The sequence below is a fragment of the Pteronotus mesoamericanus genome, unplaced genomic scaffold (genome assembly GCF_021234165.1).
Source record: "Pteronotus mesoamericanus isolate MK-2021 breed Mesoamerican mustached bat unplaced genomic scaffold, CSHL_Meso_final contig_75, whole genome shotgun sequence".
Taxonomy (NCBI): domain Eukaryota; kingdom Metazoa; phylum Chordata; class Mammalia; order Chiroptera; family Mormoopidae; genus Pteronotus; species Pteronotus mesoamericanus.
This window is the reverse complement of record NW_026555249.1, coordinates 10,472,557-10,495,652: the sequence shown is the minus strand read 5'-3', so window position 1 is coordinate 10,495,652 and position 23,096 is coordinate 10,472,557. Positions and strand designations below refer to the sequence as shown.

General features: G+C 40.7%; 1 protein-coding gene across 1 annotated transcript in view; it reads left to right on the top strand.

The window, feature by feature from the left end:
* The window catches only part of PLCXD3 (phosphatidylinositol specific phospholipase C X domain containing 3), a 144,704-nt gene extending 123,716 nt beyond the window's left edge, over positions 1-20,988 (top strand). Inside the window, exon 3 of the mRNA XM_054583976.1 lies at positions 14,397-20,988. Within this exon, the coding sequence (XP_054439951.1) occupies positions 14,397-14,550 (154 nt within the window). The 3' untranslated portion in view covers positions 14,551-20,988. The remainder of the gene's footprint in view (positions 1-14,396) is intronic.
* The last annotated feature ends 2,108 nt before the right edge of the window (positions 20,989-23,096 follow it).

The following is a 23,096-nucleotide window of genomic DNA, read 5'->3' as shown; positions in this document are numbered from 1 at the left end:
GTGGAAGAGGGCGAAGAGGGGACGAATGGGGACAGAAGGAGACTGTGTGGTGAACACGATGCGACCTACGGATGGCGTTTATTACAGAGCTGTACGCTCCAAACCTGTGTAGTCGTATTAACCAATGTCACCCCCCAAAATTCAATGTAAGTAAATGCATACGTACATACATACATAAAGTGTAGCGAGGGTTCTTTTAGGGGCACGTGCTCAAACTCTTCTCTAAAATGCAACTAGACACAGTTGCTAATAATGTTCCCCTTTCATAGAACCCTGTGTTCAAAGACTCTTAGACTCAATATCTAGTTAATTAATGACTTAATTAAAGCTAGATTGAGCACCAGCCCTGAGGAAGGACAGCATTATTGCCATTAGGTCTCCTTGCCAAACTCCACTTCTGCAACATGCTGAGTGAGAACTTGATCAGGCGGGCAGACAATGCACACAGCCAGCTCTTCCCATGCATGTGTGAGTCCACGTTTTAAAGAAACATTGTATCTCCAACACCCTCTGACGACAGCGCTGCTGCTGCCTCCTGAAGGATCCAAACTTCGCCCTGCTCCTCTGCCACCACTCCTCCCCAGCCCGGGCCACCGTCCAGCCTCAGACCCCGCCTGAGCGCTGGGCTGCAGGGCCGGCGCGCCTCGCCTCCTGCGCGCTTTCCATCCCCTTGGGCTGCGGAGAGAAGGTTCCCTGAGCTGAAGGGGAAGAAGGGTGCATTCGCTCTTCTAGAAGTAGAGCTACTTTCCCTTCATGGCTACAGCCTAATACCGTCCTGCCTCCTTCAGCAAAGCTGTGAAAGAATTCCAGGGAAATGATGGAATGACCTTGGAGGCAATAACAGAGAAGTAATCAAAAGGATCTTTGACCATAATAAGAGAACAACCGTACTCAGAATGAGGGTGGAGATACTCTGTTGTTCTCTACACCCGAGTTAGAAAATTGCATTATTTTTTAGCTTTCTCTTTTGGAGGAAGTGTAGACAAAATTTAAAAGAGCATGACAAGGACAGTAAGAAGGTTCTAAACTGAATTGTCTAAGGAAAAGAAATGGATGTTTGAGATGGAGAAGGGGCAATACAGATGGTGGGGTAGGAGAGTCCCAGTTATTTTCAAATATTTAAAAGAATACCCTGTTAAAGAGGCATAGACTAGTGGGTGGTCAGAAAGAACCTTCTGATAATGGTGGCAGTACAAAGACGAGAGGGTCTGACTCAGGAGGCCGTGAGAATTTCAAGTCTCTGAAACCTATGGCAGAGCTGAGCCCTTGAAAAGCACACTGTACACAATAATTCCAGAACAGCTTTCCATAGAACACTAGGTCCACTAGACATCTATTGGTGGTCTGTAGGAAGAAGTCAAAAGTGTGTGTGTGTGTGCGCGCGCGCGCACACACACATATGTTGGTGGCTGTGGGACTATTCTTGGGAACAGATAAGTTTTGGAAACACCAGTTTAAAATCAGGGAAATGAGTTCTTATATCAATGACATCTCAATGTCGTTAATATGATAATATGCTTAATATGCTATTATGTATATTGTGAACATGAAAGAGGCTTCAACATTACCTACATGTATTTGACCAAAGGAATACTTATTTGTCTTAAGAACATCTTTCAGTATCTCATGAGGCATTATCACACAGAACTCAAACTTAAGAAACGTTTTTATTCACAATGCGGTCACTGTTAATAAACATCTTAAGGACATTTTCAAACCTGATACCTTCTGACATTTTAGTGAAAGTGGCAAGGGGGACATGTACAAGGAAGAGGGAGGATGTATTAACAAACAAGACATACATATAACACCTATATGGCTCAGCAATATTTATAGCATGTTATTAAGTTCCTAGGAATTTTCTATGTTGTCAAAGAATGCTAAAGTGAACAATGTTAAAAAGTGTCAGGTGACATGATTTCCCAAAGATAAAACTAACAGACATAGTGACTTAAAATTTCTTCTCAGCCTAAGTGACTAAAAATTTTAGACTCTTTTTGGTACTAATAAAAGACTCTGACTTGTAAGACTGCTGTCAAGAGGAAATTATAGAATCAAGAGCTTAATGAATATTATTATCTTACAGAACATATGACATATTCATCTACCCTTTGCACCTGCAGTTGTCACTGATTAAAGGGGAAAAGGCCAAAGAAATCACCTCTGATAATTATGCATGATTACGTTGGCCCACAGACACCTGACCATATTAGCACCTGGGATATCAGGGTCAAATTAAATTTTGTTTGTGTTCATTCTGCCTGTTAGCATTTTCTCTAAGGAATGGGAAATTTCTGAATTTGGCTTTTTGGAAATTGAACATCTACTTTGGGAGTTTGAACATCTAGTTTGTATGCTATAGCCACAGTCGTCTTTGAAAGCACATGTCACAGACATGTAATTGCATGAAGCACTGTATGCAAAAGGCTGTGATGATAAAATAAATACCCCCAGCTTCAGCTGGGCGGCTGGGACTGGAAATGTCTCCCAGCAGAGTGGCCGTGTTTTCTTTGGAAGTCAGTGTAGGTTTTCTGAGCCTCTGATACACAATTCAAAGCTTAATGGTATACAGAGGAACATCCTAACAGAAAACCACAGGCGAGACTATGTGGTCACCATTTCTAAGTAGTCTGGCTTTAGTGGCCTTTCTGCTTTGCCAGAGGAGGTTAGAGGTCCCCATGGGCATCTGTACTGTGCACAGCACTAAATGTAAGTGCAATTTTTTTCAGGTGATTACCCTCTCTACCCTAAAAACAACAACAACAACAATAACAACAACAAACTTCAAACTAACCTACCATCTCCCTTCTGTTTTTGAGGTGGAAATGTGGCTTTAATCTTTTTATCTCATTAAGGTTGCCAATGGCCACATTTGAATGGCGGTGGTAGAATGGAGTGAGGAAGAGAGAATCTACTGACCACAGTTTCCTGCCATCAAATCAGAGACTTCTAGGTAGGGCTTCCCCAGAGACAGACTCCGAGATGCTGAGATTTGGGTGCAGCAGTTTTATTCTGAGTTCCCTTGGGACCAGAGTCTATGGGAGAGGGAAGAAAACAGGGCTGGGTGGAGGGAGAGGCACGTGATACAGCCACAGCGAAGGCCTCACCCACGCCTACAGAATGGTCGGGATCTGGGATGGGCTTTTAGAGCTGTTCTCCTCTGGAGGCAAGTGACATCACCCTGCTCCCTAAAGATCAGTCATTGGCTGTAGGTTGTCTCCAGAGAGGGTGTGTGGCCTTGGGTGAGGTGGCTCTCTTTGACTGAAGGCAGTTCTTGGACAGAAACTCAGCTGAGTGCTGACAACTAGCAACACTCCTGGCAGCCGGAGGATGGACTCTCCCGATCTGGAAGGGAAGGTCTGGGCAGCTCATCCCAGCAGTCACTGCACATCGATACACAGACAGCTCTTCCAGCCACTTGCCTTAAAGTAACCTAAAATTAGAAAACAATGAAGGTGACTAATGTTTATTTACTGGGCACTATGTGATAAGCACTTTAGGCATTAACACTAAAAAAAGAAATAGCAACTAAAATTTGTTGAGTTCTTATCTCTCGGGTATTGTGTTAAATTTTATATGCATGTTATTCCATTTAATCTTCACATTAATTTACTTCTTATTTTCTTTTGCAAGAGAGGAAACTGAAGCCAGAAAAAAGCTAAGTGACTTCCGAAAGTAACACAAGTACATATACCTGAGAGCACCAGGGTCTGAATGCAGACAGTCTGCCCCGAAGTCCTCATTCCTAACCTCTATGTTTTATCTCCTATCTATATGGTATTGTTTTGTTTCACTCTTGCAAAAACCCTGTGAAATATGTACCATTACTATTCTCCTTTACAAGGCGGAAAATAAGCGACAGGGAGGTTACGTGCCCTCCCCGGGGTCACGCGTTAGTAACTCCCATACGGCTCAGTCTGATTCTAAAGCTCTTGCTCCTTCCACTGCCCCTGTATTGATTGTAGCCAGTCCATTAAAACCCAGTAAATACTCCTTAACGTATGAGTCCTTGGAGAGTAGTTTTCTTTAGCCTCATGAATTTATAAGAGTCCATGGAATATTTCCATTGGAATTGGACTTTGCGCCAAGGAGGCGGCCAGCAGCCAGCTCCTGAGCCCAGAGGCTTCGTGGACATCTTCATTTTTTAATGTTTCCAGGCAAAGCTATTCAGAGCGATTAAACAATTTCTATTTGTAGCCGTTCAGGTAATTCTGGAATTAGTCCCTTAATTAAGGCAAGAACCATATCTGATTCACCCCTGAATCCATCCCAGCAACTGCCACACAGCAGGTGCTCAGTGAACATTTGGCAACATTGTGAGGGAATATATGAACGTGCTGGAGACCAACAGTGCCTGGGATCTCACCATCAAAGACCAACTTTCTTACACCGTTTTCCCTCACAGAGCTGTTCTCCTCTTAGCAAATGCACGTAAGTAATAACTTACTTCCCCATTGTTAAAATTAAAGGCATCCAGAATTCCACCTGAACTCCCCATACGCAACAGGTCGTCAAGACTAAAACTGAATTGATACAATGATCCTGCCGACACTAAAGAAGAGCGGCTTTCCAGCTCACTGGTGGCACCACACTTCTCAGGTGACCGATCTCTGTCGCGGCTTTCGACATTGCCACCTCTGATGTCTCGGTCTAGGGCACCCACTCTGGGAACCAGTGAGAGCCAAGGGACAAATCTGGATCATCCTCAAGATGTCTGTCTCCAGCAAAAGCAGAATCGCACCATTTCCTTCCGGCACAAGCTTAGGAGCAACTCTTCTTAGCCGATGGAAATCCCTCCGAAGAGGGGAAGGGCAGGGCCTGTGCCGGTGTAGAGCATTTCTGTGAGCTGAACGCAGGAACTTGCTCCAGGACTTTGGGTACCCCGGTTACCCAAATACATAGTGGGTAACACTTGTGCTGAGTGCTGGGCTCTTTGGTGCTGAGGACGAGGTGAGAACAATGCTTGATCCCACACAGAAGTGTTCATCCTATTGGGACTTGACTCGGGGGCGGGGGGGAACACATTGTCTGCCTGCTGGCAATCAGAATCTTAATGTACTGAAGGGTCTCTTTGTTTAGAATGTGCAAAACTTGCTTTCCTCCTTCGCACCCTCAGAAAATTAGCAGACAGCCGAGCAGGCACAGCAGGGGGCCCCGTCGGAGGGCAGGCGGAGCTCACCCACTGTCTCCTCACCGGGTTTATGGCTGCTTCTGAAACATTGGCTTGGGAGCACATGGCGAGCTCGAGGACAAGGACATTTTATGAACTCTAAACACCTGTTTTTCTAGGAGTTTAGATGACCTTATTTTAATGGAAAGTGGATTTTTCGCAGTTTCCTCCCGTGCTACAAGGAGGGCTCCTGTGGCCCTCATCAAAAGAAATGGAAGGCGTCTTCGCTTTAATTTGACTGCAGTGTTTTTTGTTAACTGGAAATAAAATAAGCGAACAACCTGCCAGGCAAGGGAAGGAGGTGAAATAGCTCCTGTGTGCTCCCAAGGACTTGGGATTTGTCCCTTTGACAACTTAATGCAGCCAGTGTATAGCCAGGGTGATGGCAAAGGCCAGCCGTTCCCCGTGCCCAGTATTCCTGGCATGACAGCAGCTCTTGTGACTCCCAGGACGTGTCAGCGCTCAGGCCTGTGGCCAGGCGTCTATGACCAGCTCTGCACCTCACATTTGAAGTATATCCTCATAGATGTCAGTGCCTTGTGTGGCGGTATGTCTGCCTCTGAGTGTGACTATTCCTAATTTTACAATTAGGGGACATTGGGACTGAAGGGTTTGCATAATTTATGTAAGATTATGAATAAAATACATTGCTCTAGTCAAGAACAGGTTCTCTCTTTATACCAGTAAAGTCGATGTGATCAATTTCATTCATTTTTAATAAAGCCGTCTCTCCCCCACTGGACTGTAGGTACCAGAAGGGCGAGGCGGACTTCGGTTTCTGAGCGCTATTGCATCCTCAGCACATGGGATAACGTGCAACACGTAATAGGTACTTTATAAATACTTGTGAAGTAGATGTCGCTATCAAGCTATGAATGGAATTTGAACTTGATTTTAGCAGAGAACCTGGGAAAGTCAAGCAGAGAGGAATTTCTTTCTTTCATAGTTACCAAGGGAAAATCCAGATTGACTATATGTTCAGGGGGGCCTTTAACTATTTCCTGTTTTACACCTAAGTAGTGGTAGCAATTTAGTTTTGAAAGCACATAGTGCAGGTAATAGGACGTTTTGGGAAGCGTTTCGTCTCCTACACAGGAGAGTGCAGGTCTTCTAAAATCTCGAGAGTTGCTGGTTGGGCCATTAATTCCACAGGTAATTCATATGATTTAATGCTTTGAGTGCAATTTTAAGGGAAAACAGATTTTTTTAATGACCTTTTTTCATCAGACATAAATCAGATCTGCTGCTTTCTGAACAGTTTGAACCAAAAATGATAGGCCGGGTGTTTACAGAAGTTTTAATTTATGGCGTATGTGGGCGTGTCCACCTGGGTTATTCTGAAGCTCTTCCAGGGCTTCACCCTGTAGGTACAAAGGCCCTACTTATTATGCCGGTGCTTCAGTGCATGAAATGCCAACCTTTTGGGAGAGAGTTTCTTTTTGTTTTGTCGTTTTTTTCATTATATTTTCTTTTTCTTCTTTTTCCACTTAAGGTCATTTTATTTATGTTTATTGTTGTCACTATTACAGAAGTCCCCATTTACCCCCTCTGTGCCTACTTCCACCCAGCCCTTGACCCACCGTCCCTCTCTCCTTCCCCACACTGGTGCCCATGTCCGTGGGTCATGCATTTATGTTCTTTGGCTAATTCCTTCACCTTCTTTCATCTAGTCCCTCTCCCCCGCTCCCCCCCTAGATCTGTCAGTCTGTTCCATGTTTCCATGCCTCTGTTTCTATTTCGTTCATCAGATTTCACATGTAAATGTAAAATGTAAATGCGATCCCATAATATTTGTCTTTCTCTGACTGGCTTATTTTACTTGGCAGAATAATCTCCAGGTTCATCTATGTTGCCACAACAGGCAAAAGTTCCTTTTTATGGCCGTGTAATATCCCATTGTGTAAACTCACCACAGCTTTGTTCCAAGCTTTCAGAAATGGCCAGATTGACATTTTAACATATGTCAGGCTTGATTTTAATTAGCTGCCCCTGGCTGACCCAGTTGTCCAGGGGAGAAAAGATCTATGACCATTCTTTAAACTTTGTCAATCAATGGAGCCTCCCTTTCTCAGGAGAGGCTGGGTTTGGGACAAGCTGTCATGAGGCCCTGACGCTTTCTTGGTGATCTTTATCCGCAGCCCCTCAAAGAGTTCCGAGAAAGTTAATGAATTGATTTTGAAAATTCTATTTCATTCACTTAAAGAAACATTTCATTCAAAATTAAAGGTGTTCAAATAAAATGTGCTAAACGACCTGTTTTATTAGCTACAATTGTTCATTCATAACTATAAAATATAAGTTTAGGGAAATTAGAAAAGCATCAAATGCATCCATTGTAAAAGTGTTATGTATACACACATGTACCCTTGAACATGAATTTCACATTGATTCCTAATAATGTCAAATAAATTTAAATGTAATTAATTCAATTATGTAATGATATTTAATAATTAAAATAGGTAATACATGGATAACTAAAGAAATCTGATGAATTAAGTTTAATTCTAATAAACTTTATATTAAGGTGATAATTATTGCTGAATACAATTATTGATAATAATCATATTACCATTAACACAGAATGCCAATTCTCATGGCAGTAGATGTATAATACAGAGAAATTTGTTTTACAGATTGACTGGTGAATTTGAAAATTTGCAAGTGAGACCTGCCAAGTACAGAAAACTTAAAATCCTTCAACTTAATTTAAAAAAAATTTTTTTTACTCAAACAAATAGTGAATTTACAAACTGAAATCTATGACAGTAGCCATGGTAAGGGAAACAGAGTAGGGTTTTCATGAATTTTATTACTGCATATACTTCTAAAAATAAAGCATTTGTTTCTAAAAGTAAAACTTGTTCATGTATTCAGCAAGTATTTACTGAGAAGTTCCTTTGCCAGGCACTGTGCTAAGGAGCAGTGAGAACACAGACAGTCCTCGTACTCGAAGAGACCCCAGACAGATGTCGGTTAAACACATCAGTGCAATTACAATTTTCACTAGTGTTTTGAAGTGACAGTTTAAATATCACCTGAAAAATGGTGAGTTGTCCCAGTGAATGGTGGCAAAAAAAAAAAAAAAAAAAAAAAAAAAAAAAAGCAGCAAACAAACCACAGCAGCATTCACGAAGTTCCCTGAGGAAAATTTGGCTGGTGGAGGCAAGCAAGACTGAAGATGTGGCTGGAATTCAGTGATGGAGAGAGTGACCGGAGATGACACGAGAGGAGCCACTAGTGGCCATTGTTCAGGGCTCTGTGGGTCAGTTAAAGATTTTTATTTTCATCCTCAAAGCACTGAGAGGAGAGTGAAGCATTCTGAGTAGGAGATTGAATTAATCCCATGACCCCGACATGAATTAATGAGTCAAGGTCAGCACATTGAGGGTTACTGATCTCAGCACTTCCAACTCCTAAATCTTTTGCTTTAAATCTTTTCAAAACCAATTCTCAAAGCCAGAACATCAGAAAATCTCTGGCTCTCACATCTCTCACCTCCTGTTGCTTCCTTGAAGGGAGATTGTCTGATTTCTGTAGATTTGCCTGTTTGTCTTCTAAGAAACCTGACATTTGTTTGAAGATGCCTTTCCTCAGGAGAATTCCATGTTCCAGAGAGGGGCTTTGAGGTATAAGAGCAGTTCTGCACCTGCTCTCTTACCAACCTGATGTAGAATTTATGATGGGAAGGGCATCCTTGGATGTTTGCCACAACTATGTGGCTGGGAACAAAGCACTTCCAAGGATATTTCCCCCAACACCACATCGCCAATCTTGCCCTGACAGCACTGGGGTGTCCCTCAACCCCCTTTCTCACTTTGATTAGAATCAAGTCAAATCAGGCTCATTTTTACATCACAAGTTGGGGACAATTGTAATAGCATAATCATTAAAATATGTATTAAAAGAAAAAAGTTTTTGTCTATAGAAGTGGAGGCAATATGAATGAATGAATGAATGGATCTCATAGCAATTTGAACTTTGAAAGGGAGACAGTGAGCTCACTACATATGGAGAGAACACAAGTTTCAGTGCCATTAGATGGTACACTTTGTATGAAATTAATGAGATTCCACCTCGCATGGGAAATCAAAGAACTCTTCTTTAATCGGACAAAGTCAATAACAATTCTTCAAGTACGTATATATGACTCCCTGGGATGTGAAAGGAGGTTCTTTAACAAACTGACCAAAGTACCTTCCTGTTCCTCTCACATCCTGGTCAGTCAGCCTGCTGTCCCCACACCTCCAAGGCCCCTACTCTCTGGTCACCTTGTCCTTCCTAATCACACCATCTCTTTCATACTCACTTTTTTATTTTAAACCACTTTCCTGAGGTCATATTGACATATAAAAAGCTGTCCTTCAATAGATGATTGGCTAAAGAAGAGTGTGGTATGGATACAAGGTCTTTCTAAAAGGTATCCATAAACACTTATGTGGTAGTATATGACATCTGTCCAGAAAGTATCCAGCCATGCACTATGAAAAATAGAGACATTTATTGAAGAAGATGCGAGATACAAGAAACATTGTACATAGGACAGTGACACCTCAGTCACGTCAAAGTAGGCACCTTGGGACCTCACAGAGTTCTCCCATTCACCATCAGCTGACCCGTCATATTTTCCTGAATCTCACTGATGGTCTGAAACCTCTTCCCTTTCAAAGGTGATTTTAGGGAAAAGCCTGAAGTTTCAGGGCATCAAATCTGGGCTGTAAAGGGGCTGAGTTACCTGGGTGATTTGATGTTTTGCCAAAAAACTCTGAATGAAATGTGATGCATGTGCAGGCACGTTGTCACGATGAAGCTGCCAACTGCCAGTTGCCCATGCCTGTGGCCTTCTGAATCATCTGAATAGTTTCCTTGGAGGAATGTTCAAGCTTGGAGTAAAATTTGATGCAGAATCCTTGCTCTACTTGCTCAGTCATTCTGAATGCGGTAGCCACACAGTACACAAACTCAGTGGTGTCTACCACCCCCCACTGACTAGTACAGTGAAGTCATCATTGTTCACACATGCGCATTCCAGTCCATTCTCCTTGGCCGCCAGGTTACATCGATGTGACACAACCAGTCTTCTTTTATTAACAATGGCTGGACTTTTGCTGGACAGACTTCATATACTACGGAATACTACTCAGTCATAAGAAAACATGAAACGCTGCCATTTGTGACAATATGGATGGACCTTGAGAATACCATGCTAAGCAAAGTGTCAGACAGAAAAAACTAAGAGCCATATGGTTTCACTCATATGTGGGAAAGTAACAAATGAACAAACAAGACAAAAATTCATAGATATGGGCAACAGAATGGTGGTTACCAGGGGGAAGGGGAGTAGAAGGGCAGTAATAGGTGAAAGGGGCCGAATAATATGGTGACAGATAATTTGACTGTGGGTGATGGGCACACAATGCAATATGCAGATCATATATCATGGAAATGTACATTTGAAACCTACATGATATTAATAACCAGCGTCATCCCAATAAATTTAATTAAAAATAAAGGCCTTCATGGGGGGGCAATAATGAAAAAGGTTTAAAAAATGCTTTTCTAAATAATTATTGTAACTTGAGTTGCATTTGCTAGTATTAATCCAGTACATTGGGTCTTTTTGTTTAGCACGATTTTACTTCAGACTGTCTGAATACTTGAGGTTCAATTTGGCATTATTGGTTGTTTTGTCTTTGGTGTTGTATTGACTTTAGGAAAATACATCTGAACGGAAAGGTAGAAATACTCCCATTACTCACAGACATGGTATTGTAAATGTAAAGCTTTATATTTTATATGAGGACTATAAGCTATTCCAAGAGGATGTTTCACCCATTCTCAAAGCAATCAATTTTATAGGGAAACGCAGAAGAGTGCTCTTGTGTTCTTCTAATATCTCTCCATGGAAATAATTTATTGTCCTCAATTCAGGCCCAGAAATTCTAGCCTTAGAGTAGTGGAGGGCATCTGAGGAGGTGCTTCTGTGGTGATCATGGTTCGCAGGTGGGAGTTTGGTTGCTCTGGAACCTTCCATGACCAGGTGCCCGAGTGCCTAGGGACTTGGTGAACCAGACACTTAATTAAGGTTAATACAAGCAGCCTCATGCTTGCCCACCCCTCACTCTCACCTCCCAAGCCGAGTACATCTGTTGAACAACCATTCTACCTAGGAAATGCACTGGTCCTGATACTTTCTCCAAAGACTGTCTGTCTTTCCTAAAATGCCTGGCGATGCCACATGTACAACAGCAATTCGTCATCTGCTCTAGCAAGTCCAGAAGAGAAAGTAATGGAATTCAACTCTGAGTGGCTGTGCACACATTGCCACAACATCTGTCTTTCTAATGAACTTGAATATGCTTGTGTCAGCGCTAGGGATCCAGATTTTTCATCTTCACCTAGAATTCTCTTCTGAAACTCTTGCCACGAGGGACCCCATTTCTCCACCTGCCAGTTTATTTTCTGAAGGCATTGGGCACTTTAGATACATTCTATGCTCTTTTAGAAGCAACTGGATCCTCCTCTATCTGTGTCTAACAAAAATGTATATGCTGAAAAATCTGGGTCATAATTTTTATGGTATTACTCTTAAGATTAGTGGAGTTCAAGGCAGCTGACGCAGTTTTGCCTGAGTGGGTTGAGTGTGCTTAGACTAGGTATACTTCCTCAGATCTGGAGCAAGGCCCATGGGTTACATGAATTGCCCTCCATGCTTTAACCTCGTGGACCCAAAAGAGCATGGTTTCTTTTTACCTTGATTTTCATGACACCCCATGCCCCTGATTTTCCTCCTCTCCTGTGCCTCCTTTCTCTTTATTGAATCAACTTTTCTACTCATCCTTTAAATACTGCTGATCTTCAGATTTTCTCTTCTCTTCCCCTCTACAAAACCTTCCCAGGTAATTGTATTCATTCTCATAGCTCTAACTACTGGCTCTATGTAATGGCTTCCCACCAGCTCTGTGTCCTGAATATCAGACCTGACAATTACCAGTTGAGATCTCAACTCACATTTCTCAAAGTCATCTTGAATGGCTAAATGACAAGAAGTCTCAGGCTGAACCTAGCACATCCGCTGGAAAGCCTTCACTCTGACCTCTCCAAGATTAGTGAATGCTATTTAGCTGCCAGAACACTGCAAAAAACCTAGGCATCCTTATCACCTTTTTCTCCCTCTCCATCTACTTCCAACCCCACGCCAATCAGTATTGTCATTTTTCTCTCCTACGTTTTTTTCAAATCGATCTATTGCTGCCACAGAAATTTAAGATACTACTGACTCGTCTGGATTACCAGTCTTCCCCTCTCCCACTCGTTTGTCCACACTGAAGGCAACGAGTCTCTCCCAATTACAAATTCAAGCACGCCATTTCCCTGGTTAACAGCTTTCAGTTGTCCTGGATTTCTGAAAGCCCTCTGTCACCTGGTTCTCTCTTATCTCTCCAACATATTCAAGGCTTCTTTAAATGTTGTGATATAACTTCTTTGAGATTCTTAACTGCATCATTTTTCTCCCTTCCCCCTTCTTTTTGTCTTTGCTTTTCCATCCCATCCACGAATGTGATGTTCACATGTGTCTTCTCGCACTTTCTTTGTTACTGTACTGTCACCTTTCAGGCCTCAGTTTATTTATCCCTTTGTCAAGGAAACCTCCCTTCCTGTGGCCCCAATGCATGGTAGGTTTTACTTCAAGGTGCTGTTATAGGGTATTGTATATGATTCTTAACATTACCCGTAGTTTTGTGTTTGCATCTTCTACTCCTGAGGACACACGTACCTCTGCAAATAAAGAAGTGGTATTTCCTTCGCCTAAAAATTCATTACATCATTCTCCATCCTGCATTCCTACCTTTACTCCACTAAACCTTGCTGATCCCGCCACGTTCAGGGAGCATTCTTGTGCAAAGCTTTCCCTGAGTGCCCAGGTGGGCCAGGGGACTCTCTCCTCTGCTGTTTGGTAATGAACCAGCTACAACGAAATTCAGATCATACAACTCTTCTTCTCATGATCTTCCAAAGACTACCCATTTCGCTGTAAACACTGGTAATGCCCTGGAGTGCCCTATCTCCTTACCCCGTTATCCTTCTGACTTCGACTCCCATTACTCTCCCTTTCCCTTCTCTAAGCTGAAGCATGTGATCCCTTTAGGGTTATAGTAGTAGCTGAAATGCTTTCCCTGGTAATCCACATGACTAACTTCCTTGGCTCCTCCAACCTTTGCAGAAATGTCCCCTTATCAATGAGGCCTACAAACTAACCTATTTTAACTTTCAGTTTGTACCACTCCTCTCCACCTGCACACTCTTATCCCTTTTCTGCTCTTTTTTTAATAGCACTTATTCCATCCAATCAAATGATATAATTTACTTATGATTTTTTTTTTAAATGTCTGTCTCACCATGTTAGAATATAAGTTCCATAATGGTGGAAATTTTTATCTGTTTTGTTCATTGAAGTTTTCTAAGTGCTTTCAATGGTGATTAAAACATAATAGCGCTCATCCTGGCTGAGTGGCTTAGTTGGTTGGGGCATCGTCCCATACACCAAAAGGTTGCAGGTTCAATTCCTGGTCACTGCACAAACCTACGTTGAGGGTTTGCTCCCCAGTCAGGGAGTAAATAGGAGGCGACCAATTGATCTTTCTCTCTCACATCAATGTTTTTCTCTTTCTCCCTGCCCTGCTCTATAAAAATCAATAAGCATATCATCAGGTGAGGATTAAATATATATAATAGGTGTATTTAAAAGAATGAGCCCCAATTGTAATATATAAATATTTTCTTCTCTTGCCCACCTGCCTACCACCAAATCATCAACTCCTCAAATGCAGGGATTTTTGCTGTTATGTCTATTTACAATATATAGCACATTTCCTGAAAATAGTGGGTTTCTAATAAATGTTTGCTAAGCGCATGTATTCGTCTCTGACCTTAGCAACGCATCGCTTTGCAGGGTTTGCAATCACATGATGCCAAACCAAAATACAAGTGCCAGGATGTTTTCTTAGTACGGAGGCTTCATTCTCAACTCTCACAGCACCTGAGATCTCTAAAATTGCTGAGGCCAATATAGACCAATATGGTGACTATATCTGGCCCTGCTTCTCCATTCTATAATTGGGACATTTATCTTAATAAGGTAGAAAACTAAAGGGAAGCCTGGGGATTGTGGGCACAAGATTGTGAGTGTCTTGCCCTCCGTGATGCCTCTTTTTCTTTCCTTTCTCAGAGCTCTTCCTGCCATGATGCAGTGGGTCCGCACACAGAAGCCAGGAGAGAGCGGCATCAATATCGTCACTGCCGATTTTGTAGAACTTGGTGATTTCATCAGCACTGTCATAAAGCTCAACTACGTCTTTGATGAAGGGGAAGCCAACACTTGATAGTACCACTCTGAGCATTCATGAATAAGATAGAGAAGACATGTTGTTAGGCATACTATCTATAAACAAGCTAACCTTCCTATTCCACTGAGTCTTGGAGGGAATTAGGGCTGGTAGTGGGTGGGAAGAGGGGAAATCCATTTCTCGAGTGATTATCATCATAGTCTGCATTAGTATAAATATTTCATTTCCCATTTGATGAGCAAAATCTACTTCTAGTGCTAGAGGTTTTAAAAAAGAACAGTGATTTTGTTTTTCAGAATTAGTCTTTGTGAAGTGTAACTCATGAGTGTTTACTTGATTGTGTTTCTGATTTAAACCTAGATCTCCTACGCACTCTGTATCCTCTGACTGAACCTTTCTGCTCGCGCCCTCTCTTGCTCGCTCTTTTTATCAGATGCTGTATGGGACTCAAAAACAATTGGATGTCCCAACAGAATGTGTATTACATTGTTGCACTAAAATTTATTCATTGTGTGGGACTTGGTATAATATTCTGTAGTCATCTACAATTGGGCAATCATTGCTCACCTTTGGTCATAGAAAATATGTGAGTCATTTCCCCTGCATCAGTAATATTGAAGGCTGTAATCAGTGATTTTTGTGTTATATGAAAATAATAGTGTTTCACAGTATTTCTATTTAAGGCAGCTATAAATATAGAGTAAACAATTCCGTGAAAGAACTATTTGTGCCAACTCTATAGTGGAAAATGGAGGGAGGGGGATGGGATGGTTGCTATTTTCATTCAAGAATCTCTTAATAATATTGTCCTGCAAATGTTCAGTAAATGAAAAATTATGAATGAAGAGTGTGCTAAAATCTGAAAACTTTGCAAAGAACTCTTACAAAAGCTCTTCTAACAATTCACTTGATTTTTTTTAAAAAGGGGAAGAAGAGAAAGAAGAAATGAAAGATTATGCAGCTTTCTTATCTAATTGGGATTTCCAAATATATAAATCTAAATTTCAGATTTTGAGGAGCATATTTCAAGAAGCTTTCATTTGAGGGCTTTTTTTTTTTAACATTGAAGAAAAAGGAAGGGTGACAGAAGGAGTCAGAGCCACACTTTCCAAACTATGTCCATGAAATGTCAAGGATCCATGAACCATCTTTGGCAGATTCTTAAATACGTGTGATCTGAGCAGACTTACTGAAAACTGTCCCTGACTCAGCCCTTCTGGGTTCCACCTTCTCCTGGGGTTGAGAAGGAGGTAGAGGCAAGAGTTCCTGTGGTCCAACATTTGACAGCCCAGATCTACAAGGAAGAAAAATGATAACACAACTATGAGTATTGTTTCCTCCTTGCTCTCTCTGTGGTATTTGACAACTCTAAAATAATCTTAAAAGAGCACAATAACCTTTGCCTATATGCCTCACAGGAATATTGTGAGGCATTTATAAAAATCTATAAAATTTGCTGAAATTCTTACAATTATGAATTATTTTATCTTTATGTTTAGAAATAATTAACACCTCAGTAGTTTCCTGGGAAAACACAATCATGTAAAGTAGGGCCATGGAGAAATAAAAACATGCTCTCAGCTTTTAATTAATCTAGATGTCAGCCATATGGTTAAATCTCTTAGACCCAAGCAAGGGAGTTGATTCCAAGATTATATAGGTCAAGATTGTACATAATTGGGTTGATAAGATTATAAATGCTCATTATCAGAAAATAGTATTTATCAGCAACTACAAGGAAGAAAAACTGTTTCTCCTGAATAGATTGTTCATGAAAAGTGTATAAGTATGTGTGGGAGACCAAGTAGCATGCATATACATGCCACGGGTACGGCCAACATTCCAGTAGTGTGTATGTTTTCACCCCCCGCAATATGTCATTATATAACCCCTCCTGGGCAGGCAGAGAGATACAAACACACACAGACACACACAGACATAGATGGATACAATCAAATTCTTCTTTTCAAGTGAAAACATTGATAATATTAAATAATTTAATTTTAAGACTGAAACCCTTAACAATGTACAAAAAAAGAGTGAAAAGATCTTTGAAAGTAGATTCACTGATCATATTCAAATACTTTCTTGAAGATAGTCTAGCTTGGGACTTAATTATTTGCAAATATAATTTTCTTCCTGCTTTGCAGTTTTATTGTCTTCTATCCCTTTCACTTGCTCTGTATATGCAACTGAATATGAATCCTTTTTTAAAGTACTGTGGATTATTGAAATGGATGTCCTGTAAATTCGCTTTTGGGGCAGATTTTCTCTCTGACTATTCATTATCCCTCAGGAGGATCTTTAGCCAAGCACACTTGAAATGACACAAGGATTTAACTTATATATACAACAAGAAACAGGCATTTCAACATATTCATGGAAAATGAATAAAATATAGAGGTAACTATGTTGTATTTTCTTGAACTTAGATGCTTTCTTATAAAGTTTGCTTAGAGGTAGCATTGTATTTGTCATTTCGGTGCTGGAAAAAAAAAACAAACATGCTGAAGGATTGACTAATTGTGCAATTTCTTAACTTGAGGAAGTTTTCTATCGCTACAGACGATATGCACACAGAAACTTGCTTGACAAAAGGTACTTTCAAGCCAATGTTATTGTTTCCAGGTGGACACACAGTACCTATGGAGCAGGCACTGAGAGGAAAGGGACTTGCCTTAATTTCTAAAGGAGGAAGCATGTGGAAGTGAACCATAGGTCTTCCAGCTGGGAAGAGAGTTCACTGGCAGGGATTTCTTTGAAAGGAGAACAGAGAGAAGGTGCCTTTGGCTGTCCTCTGCTTATTGGCCCTACACTGGAGCACACTTAGGGGGCTGGCTGTGGGCCTTAGATAAAGAGGTGTAGGGGAGGGCTAGTGATACGCAATCAGAGCCTACCCTCAGCCTATGCTTCTTTGTCTTAGCTGGGCATTGTCCTTCTAGACAAGCTAGGAGTCAAGGGCTACAAATAGGCCCTGAGATGGTAGGAGGCACATCTTGCTGCACTTTTTGTATTGCTTGTTTCTTAAGACTACGTGTCACAAATTCTGCAAGGCAAAAAACAAAAACAAAAAACCAGAAACAAAATCCAGCTTTTAAACAATCTACAGCAGGAAGTCAAAGGACTGGATGGGATGAGGAAAAATAGACAAAGGGTATCATTTTTGGTTTGCTTTCCTGTCTGTAATTTTGAAGGACCAAAACTGAATGCCCCTGCCATTATCATTCATGTCTCCCCTATTACTACACAGTCATATGAATGCAGAGATAAGAAGGCATCTTTTAAAAGCCTTAGGATATTCTGTATGATGACCTCAATACTCACTTTCAGCCATATTGGAAAAATCAGTTTTCGTGGAGTGCCACCTAACAGTGAATGTAGCACAGCACAAAGTGTTTGGCATGTATACACCTACGTGCCTACACACATGCAAATAAATACACACACATTACTCAAGTTGAAACTGGCATCCCACAACCGAATTCTGTTGCCATTTTAACTCCTAAAAATCAGTATCTCCAATCTGAGTAGGCATAAACATGATTCAAATATTTAATTATTTAAGAAGAGAAAATCACTAGGAAACCAATTAAAAAATGAGACCATGATAAGTAAGAAATGCCTAGCAGTAACAGTCTAACTACATCATCAATTACACTGTAAGCTGGCAAATGGAATGTGGATTTGAATATAAATTACAAACCAACCAACCCTGATCTTAAAGTTGCTTTAAGTACTTTGAGGTTCTGACTTATTTTAGCCAGGGTCACCTGTTCAGGTTCTCCTGTTTGGATTTTAGGCTGGAAAGGTGGAAGTCTCAGGAAATGCATGTTTTCGTGAGTTTTTCAGTTCTACGGTTTTGGGGATCCAATGACACAATCTCACTCATCCCAATGAAAGCTTTATAGCTAGAGTGCTCGCCTTTTGAACTGCTAATAGAAAATTATGCACAGTGCCCCTCAGGATATGCTGAACAAGGTTTTGAAAAGTATTTTATTTTACTGCACTTTATAGTCTTTTCAGCTAGAATTCAGTGACACAATGGTGTAAATGCTGTTTTTGCCATAACTTATTGGTGGCTCCTGTGTTACATGCAGTTCTACATAGTACTCTAGATTGTTTGTTTCCCCAATGACAATGATAAAGTGTTCTGTAGAATCTGTAAATTGTGTTGATTGATATGTTGATAATTGTGTAACTTTTATTTCATGTGTGAGACTATTTTTAGGTATTAGTTCTAAGTGTATAATTGTATGAGTCAAAAGTATTTGCTTGTATGCGGTATGCGTGCAAGCATAGTGTATCTTACAAGAAAATCAAACTTATCCTAAAGAAAAAGGGCACATTATGATCAGCCTTAATTCATTGCCATTTTTTTGTTGCCGCAATTTGGGATTAAAATTTAAAGAGAAATTATGTCTTTGTTAAAAATGGCTTTTAAAAAATCATATGAGGAATGTACTTTAGAACTTATCTGAGTTCCCACCAACCACAAACCAGAGTTCAGCTTGTAGAGCACTCCGTGCTCCTCAAAAGTTGCGAAGGCCAGTTAATTTATTAAATTCATCATCCTACAATGAGACTAAGTTCACATTTGTTTCTATCACCAACAGAACCAGTCCACCTAGAAAGCTGTTCTTCCATACATGAAACCCATTCTTGCTTAAAAGGATAAGTTTTCCATGAAAAAAAAAAATTGTTTCTCCAAAGCATGATTTTAAATAATTGGATCTTCTCAAGAAAGATGAACTCTGTTGGCTCTGAGAGTCGCTAAGGACCCATCAATGTTAAGTGGTCCCAACATGGTTTTCTTTCCAAAAAATAAGCGTGCAACACTCCTTTATGCTTTTGCTATTTGCCTATGTGTAGTCCAGCAATAGAAAACTCATGACTAGTTTGAGCATCTGCACAGATTCTCATGCTCAAAGCAAAAACTCTGTGATCTTCGTTGGGCCTGGGATATGGGTATGGAACGTTAATCTTCTTATTTCCTCTCTGTCTCCATCCTCATTACTTTTTTCCTCCCATAGTTAGGGTTTCCAGATAAAATACAGAACACCCAGTGAAATTCAAATTTCAGATAAACAATACATATTTTTTTAGTTTAAGAATTTCCCAAATATTTCATGAAACATACTAAAAAAGTATTCATTGCTTATCTGAAATTGAAATTTAACTGTAATTTTTTGTCCTGTAATTTTTTTTTTGTTATCTGGCAAAGCTATCCATCCTGCCTCTCTTTTTCAGCTGGGCTACCTAAAAGAGGTGAAATCCTACCTCCTCCCATACCCCCATATTAAGATACCTCATGAATCTCAATAGTCCTAATACCCTTCAAGAAGGAGACTGTTGATTCATGCCAAGTCCCACAAATGCTTTATGAAGCACCAACTCGAATATAGATGGAATAATCAAGCATGTACCTGTATAAGATTAATGCCACCACATTCAAAATGTCCCTTCATTGGCCTGTTGTGAGGTGCAGATTGTCCCACATCATACCCTTAAGGAACATTTTCCTGTAATCGGGACAACTAAAAATGCCCACCCAGGAAAAATGTCTCTGGAAAGTGACATCACCTTCTAACTCAGTACCAAGTCCTCTTTTAAAATTCAATCTCTTTTTTTTTTTTTTTGAGAGGTAACAAGCTAATCCATTGCTCACCTCGTTCTCACCTTACCACAGATTATTTCTATCAGCTTAGAACTGGTCATCGTTGGAGTTGTAAAAAAATCTGCTGCAGAAAGGCACTTTCTTGATGGCCAGAAGAAGGGGAAGGATTCTGAGGAACAGACACGCCCTGTGGGTGCCTTCTCAGGAGATTGGGCAGGGCTTGGGCAGCAGGTGGGGACTCGGACACGGAAGTTAGCATGTGGCAGGGAGACTTGCCAAAGCAAATTATAACAACCAGTGCTTTTTCTGAGGAACTGGAAACCCAAGACACCCCAGAATAAGAACAGGGAGATCCAAGGCCAGTTTCTACAACAGTTTACTGAGAAGAGAACAATGGTGGGATTCCTAAAATAGAGTTTTCAAATACTGTTATATTCAACAGCAAATCCTTGACATGGTTTAAATGTGGGTGGAGTTTTAGAACATTTTTGGTACCTACCTCTTCTCTTGAAATTCCCATGAGTGGTAAGAAAATCCCAGTCCTATAATACAACATTTCCATCTCATGGCCCTGCTTGCACACATTTGGGCTGATTTGCTTCATTTCTAAAGGACGGGAATTTGCAGAGCTGGTGACATTTCCTGCATTAGACTCCAGAAATTCACCAGAGGGAGACAGATCTGTGCCTTCTCTTTTTAGGATCTGGTCATTGATACTTTAATAAATGTGGTGTAAAGAAAATACATGCCGACAATTCTGTTTAGCAAATGTGAATTTTTTAAATATGATTATGTTCTTAATGTAAGAAAAAGTTTCTTTGTATCCAGTGAAATGCCTAATAAAGTCCTGGTACCAGTTACCTTTATATTTTTGTTTCATGTTTATCAATGCTTCATTATAAGATCCACAAAAGTGGATCTCTTAAACAGGACATGACTTAGAACATCAGGAAATATAATTCCATTTAGAAAATATGAATCATTGTATCAGGATTTCCTCCGTGAAAGGATACATTCTCCACCAATAAAGGCAACGCATCAAAGTCAGGTGTCTCTGAAGTCTGGTTTTCTTAGATTCTGGTATTACCACAAAAAAAGCCAATAACAATGTAGCATTATTATATTACTATTGTGTAACAATAGTATAAAACACCATTTTCAGGCTAAAAGCTTAGGGGGAAGAGAGTCAACTTTTGCTGAACTTCGATTACACCCAAAGCATAGAACACTTCAGAAGTGAAGTTGTCTTTATATTTCAAATAAATCCTACATGTTGGGGTTCAAATCATTCTTAAAATGAACTTTAAGCATTGTAATAGTATTATAAGGATAATCCATCAAGAAAAGACATGGTCCAAGGTTATCTTTGAGGTTAAACTTGGACATCAGTCGCCCAAAAACTCTGCTCGTTAAATACACTAGTAGGTTCACGGTATTAGAGGATTTCTATTTATAAAGCTGTAATGATCTGTACACTTATGAGACAGTCTATATCTGCAAATAATACTCCACATAATCATATCTTTGTCCTCAACATAACATTGCCATCATTTCATCAGAGCCATTAGATGTTTATTCAGTCATTCAGCAAACACTTGCCTGCTATGTGGCCGGCTCCCTACTAAGTCCTGAAAACATTTTTTAAATATTTTTTTAGGCAAATGGATGAAGAATATCTTTGCTAGGTTCTCACTAGAACTAAGAGGTGGCACCATTTTGTCCTCCAACAAATAAATGTCAATTTATTCACAATGACCTTTTCAAAGTAATACCCCCAGGTAGTGACACTGAAAGCCAGGGAGGGGAAGAGCCGTTTCCACAGCAAGCACAACTGGAAGCAGGTGGGTTATGCAGAGCCAGTCCCTCTTCGCTTCCTGCTGCATCCATGCCACTGAGTACAGGAGGCTGGGTACAGGACACTGTACGTTCAGATGCCACATTCCATGGGCTTCTGAAGAAACTGCTTTTTCTCGACAGGGGAGGCTGACCTCATAAAGTAGAGCAGGCCCCAGAAAGTGAAGTGTCTCCTTCACACAGGGTACAGACGGCGATGCGTCCCAGCTCAAAGGAAAGAAAATATCATCTGGAATTGGAGAAAGTTGTTCTTTTTTAGTAAAAAGTGACACTGTGGCTTCCTGTGCTGTGATGGAAGGCTTCATCATCGGCTCGCTCTCTGTGTGGGTCAGTGCATGACCTTAGTAATGAGCCGTAATGATGGCTGCTCTGGAAATAAGTGGCAGGAAGTTAACTTGAATGTAACCAGGCACTTTCTACTATATTCAGCCTTCAGTCCTATGGATAGAAGTGTTCCTGGAACCATCCGGAGCCATTGGACAAAGTGAGCAACATAAAATTCCGGAAGGAGGGAATTAGCGCCCTAAGTGACAGTCAGGGGCGAGTGACGAGAAGGCCAGGGCGGGCAGTTCCTGCAGCAGCTCTCGGAAGAATGCTTTTCTCCACTCACACTCTTTTCCCCACAGGAATGTGTAACCTTGACTCCTGGGGTTTTGCTGAGAAACAATTAAGAAAAAATCTTGTGCCTCAACACAACTGCTTAGCCATTGTTCAATTGTACTCTTTCATTTTGGGGACAAAAAAATGTGACTATAGACTGGTTTCTATTTCGACATGGGGAAAAGACAGAGTATATTCATTTAGAACCAATAATTATCTTCTTATTTGACTGCAAGTTTATTCACCTTTGGTTTAAGCTTTGAAGGCAGGAGGCATGTCTTAGCTATTTCTGTTTTCCCAGGGCATGGCAGTTTCTGAAACAGATTCAGAACCAATGAAATAAAATTGTGACTGTTTGTGACCCATTCAAGTGGTGGGCCCGTGCTTGATAAGGACCGTGAACATGCTGGGCATGGTTAGGTGATTATGAAGGTTCGGAAAAGTACAAGTCAGCATCCTCCACCTCCCGGACTCCTTGGAGAAATACTGACAACACTGAGAGAGCTGAGGAGAA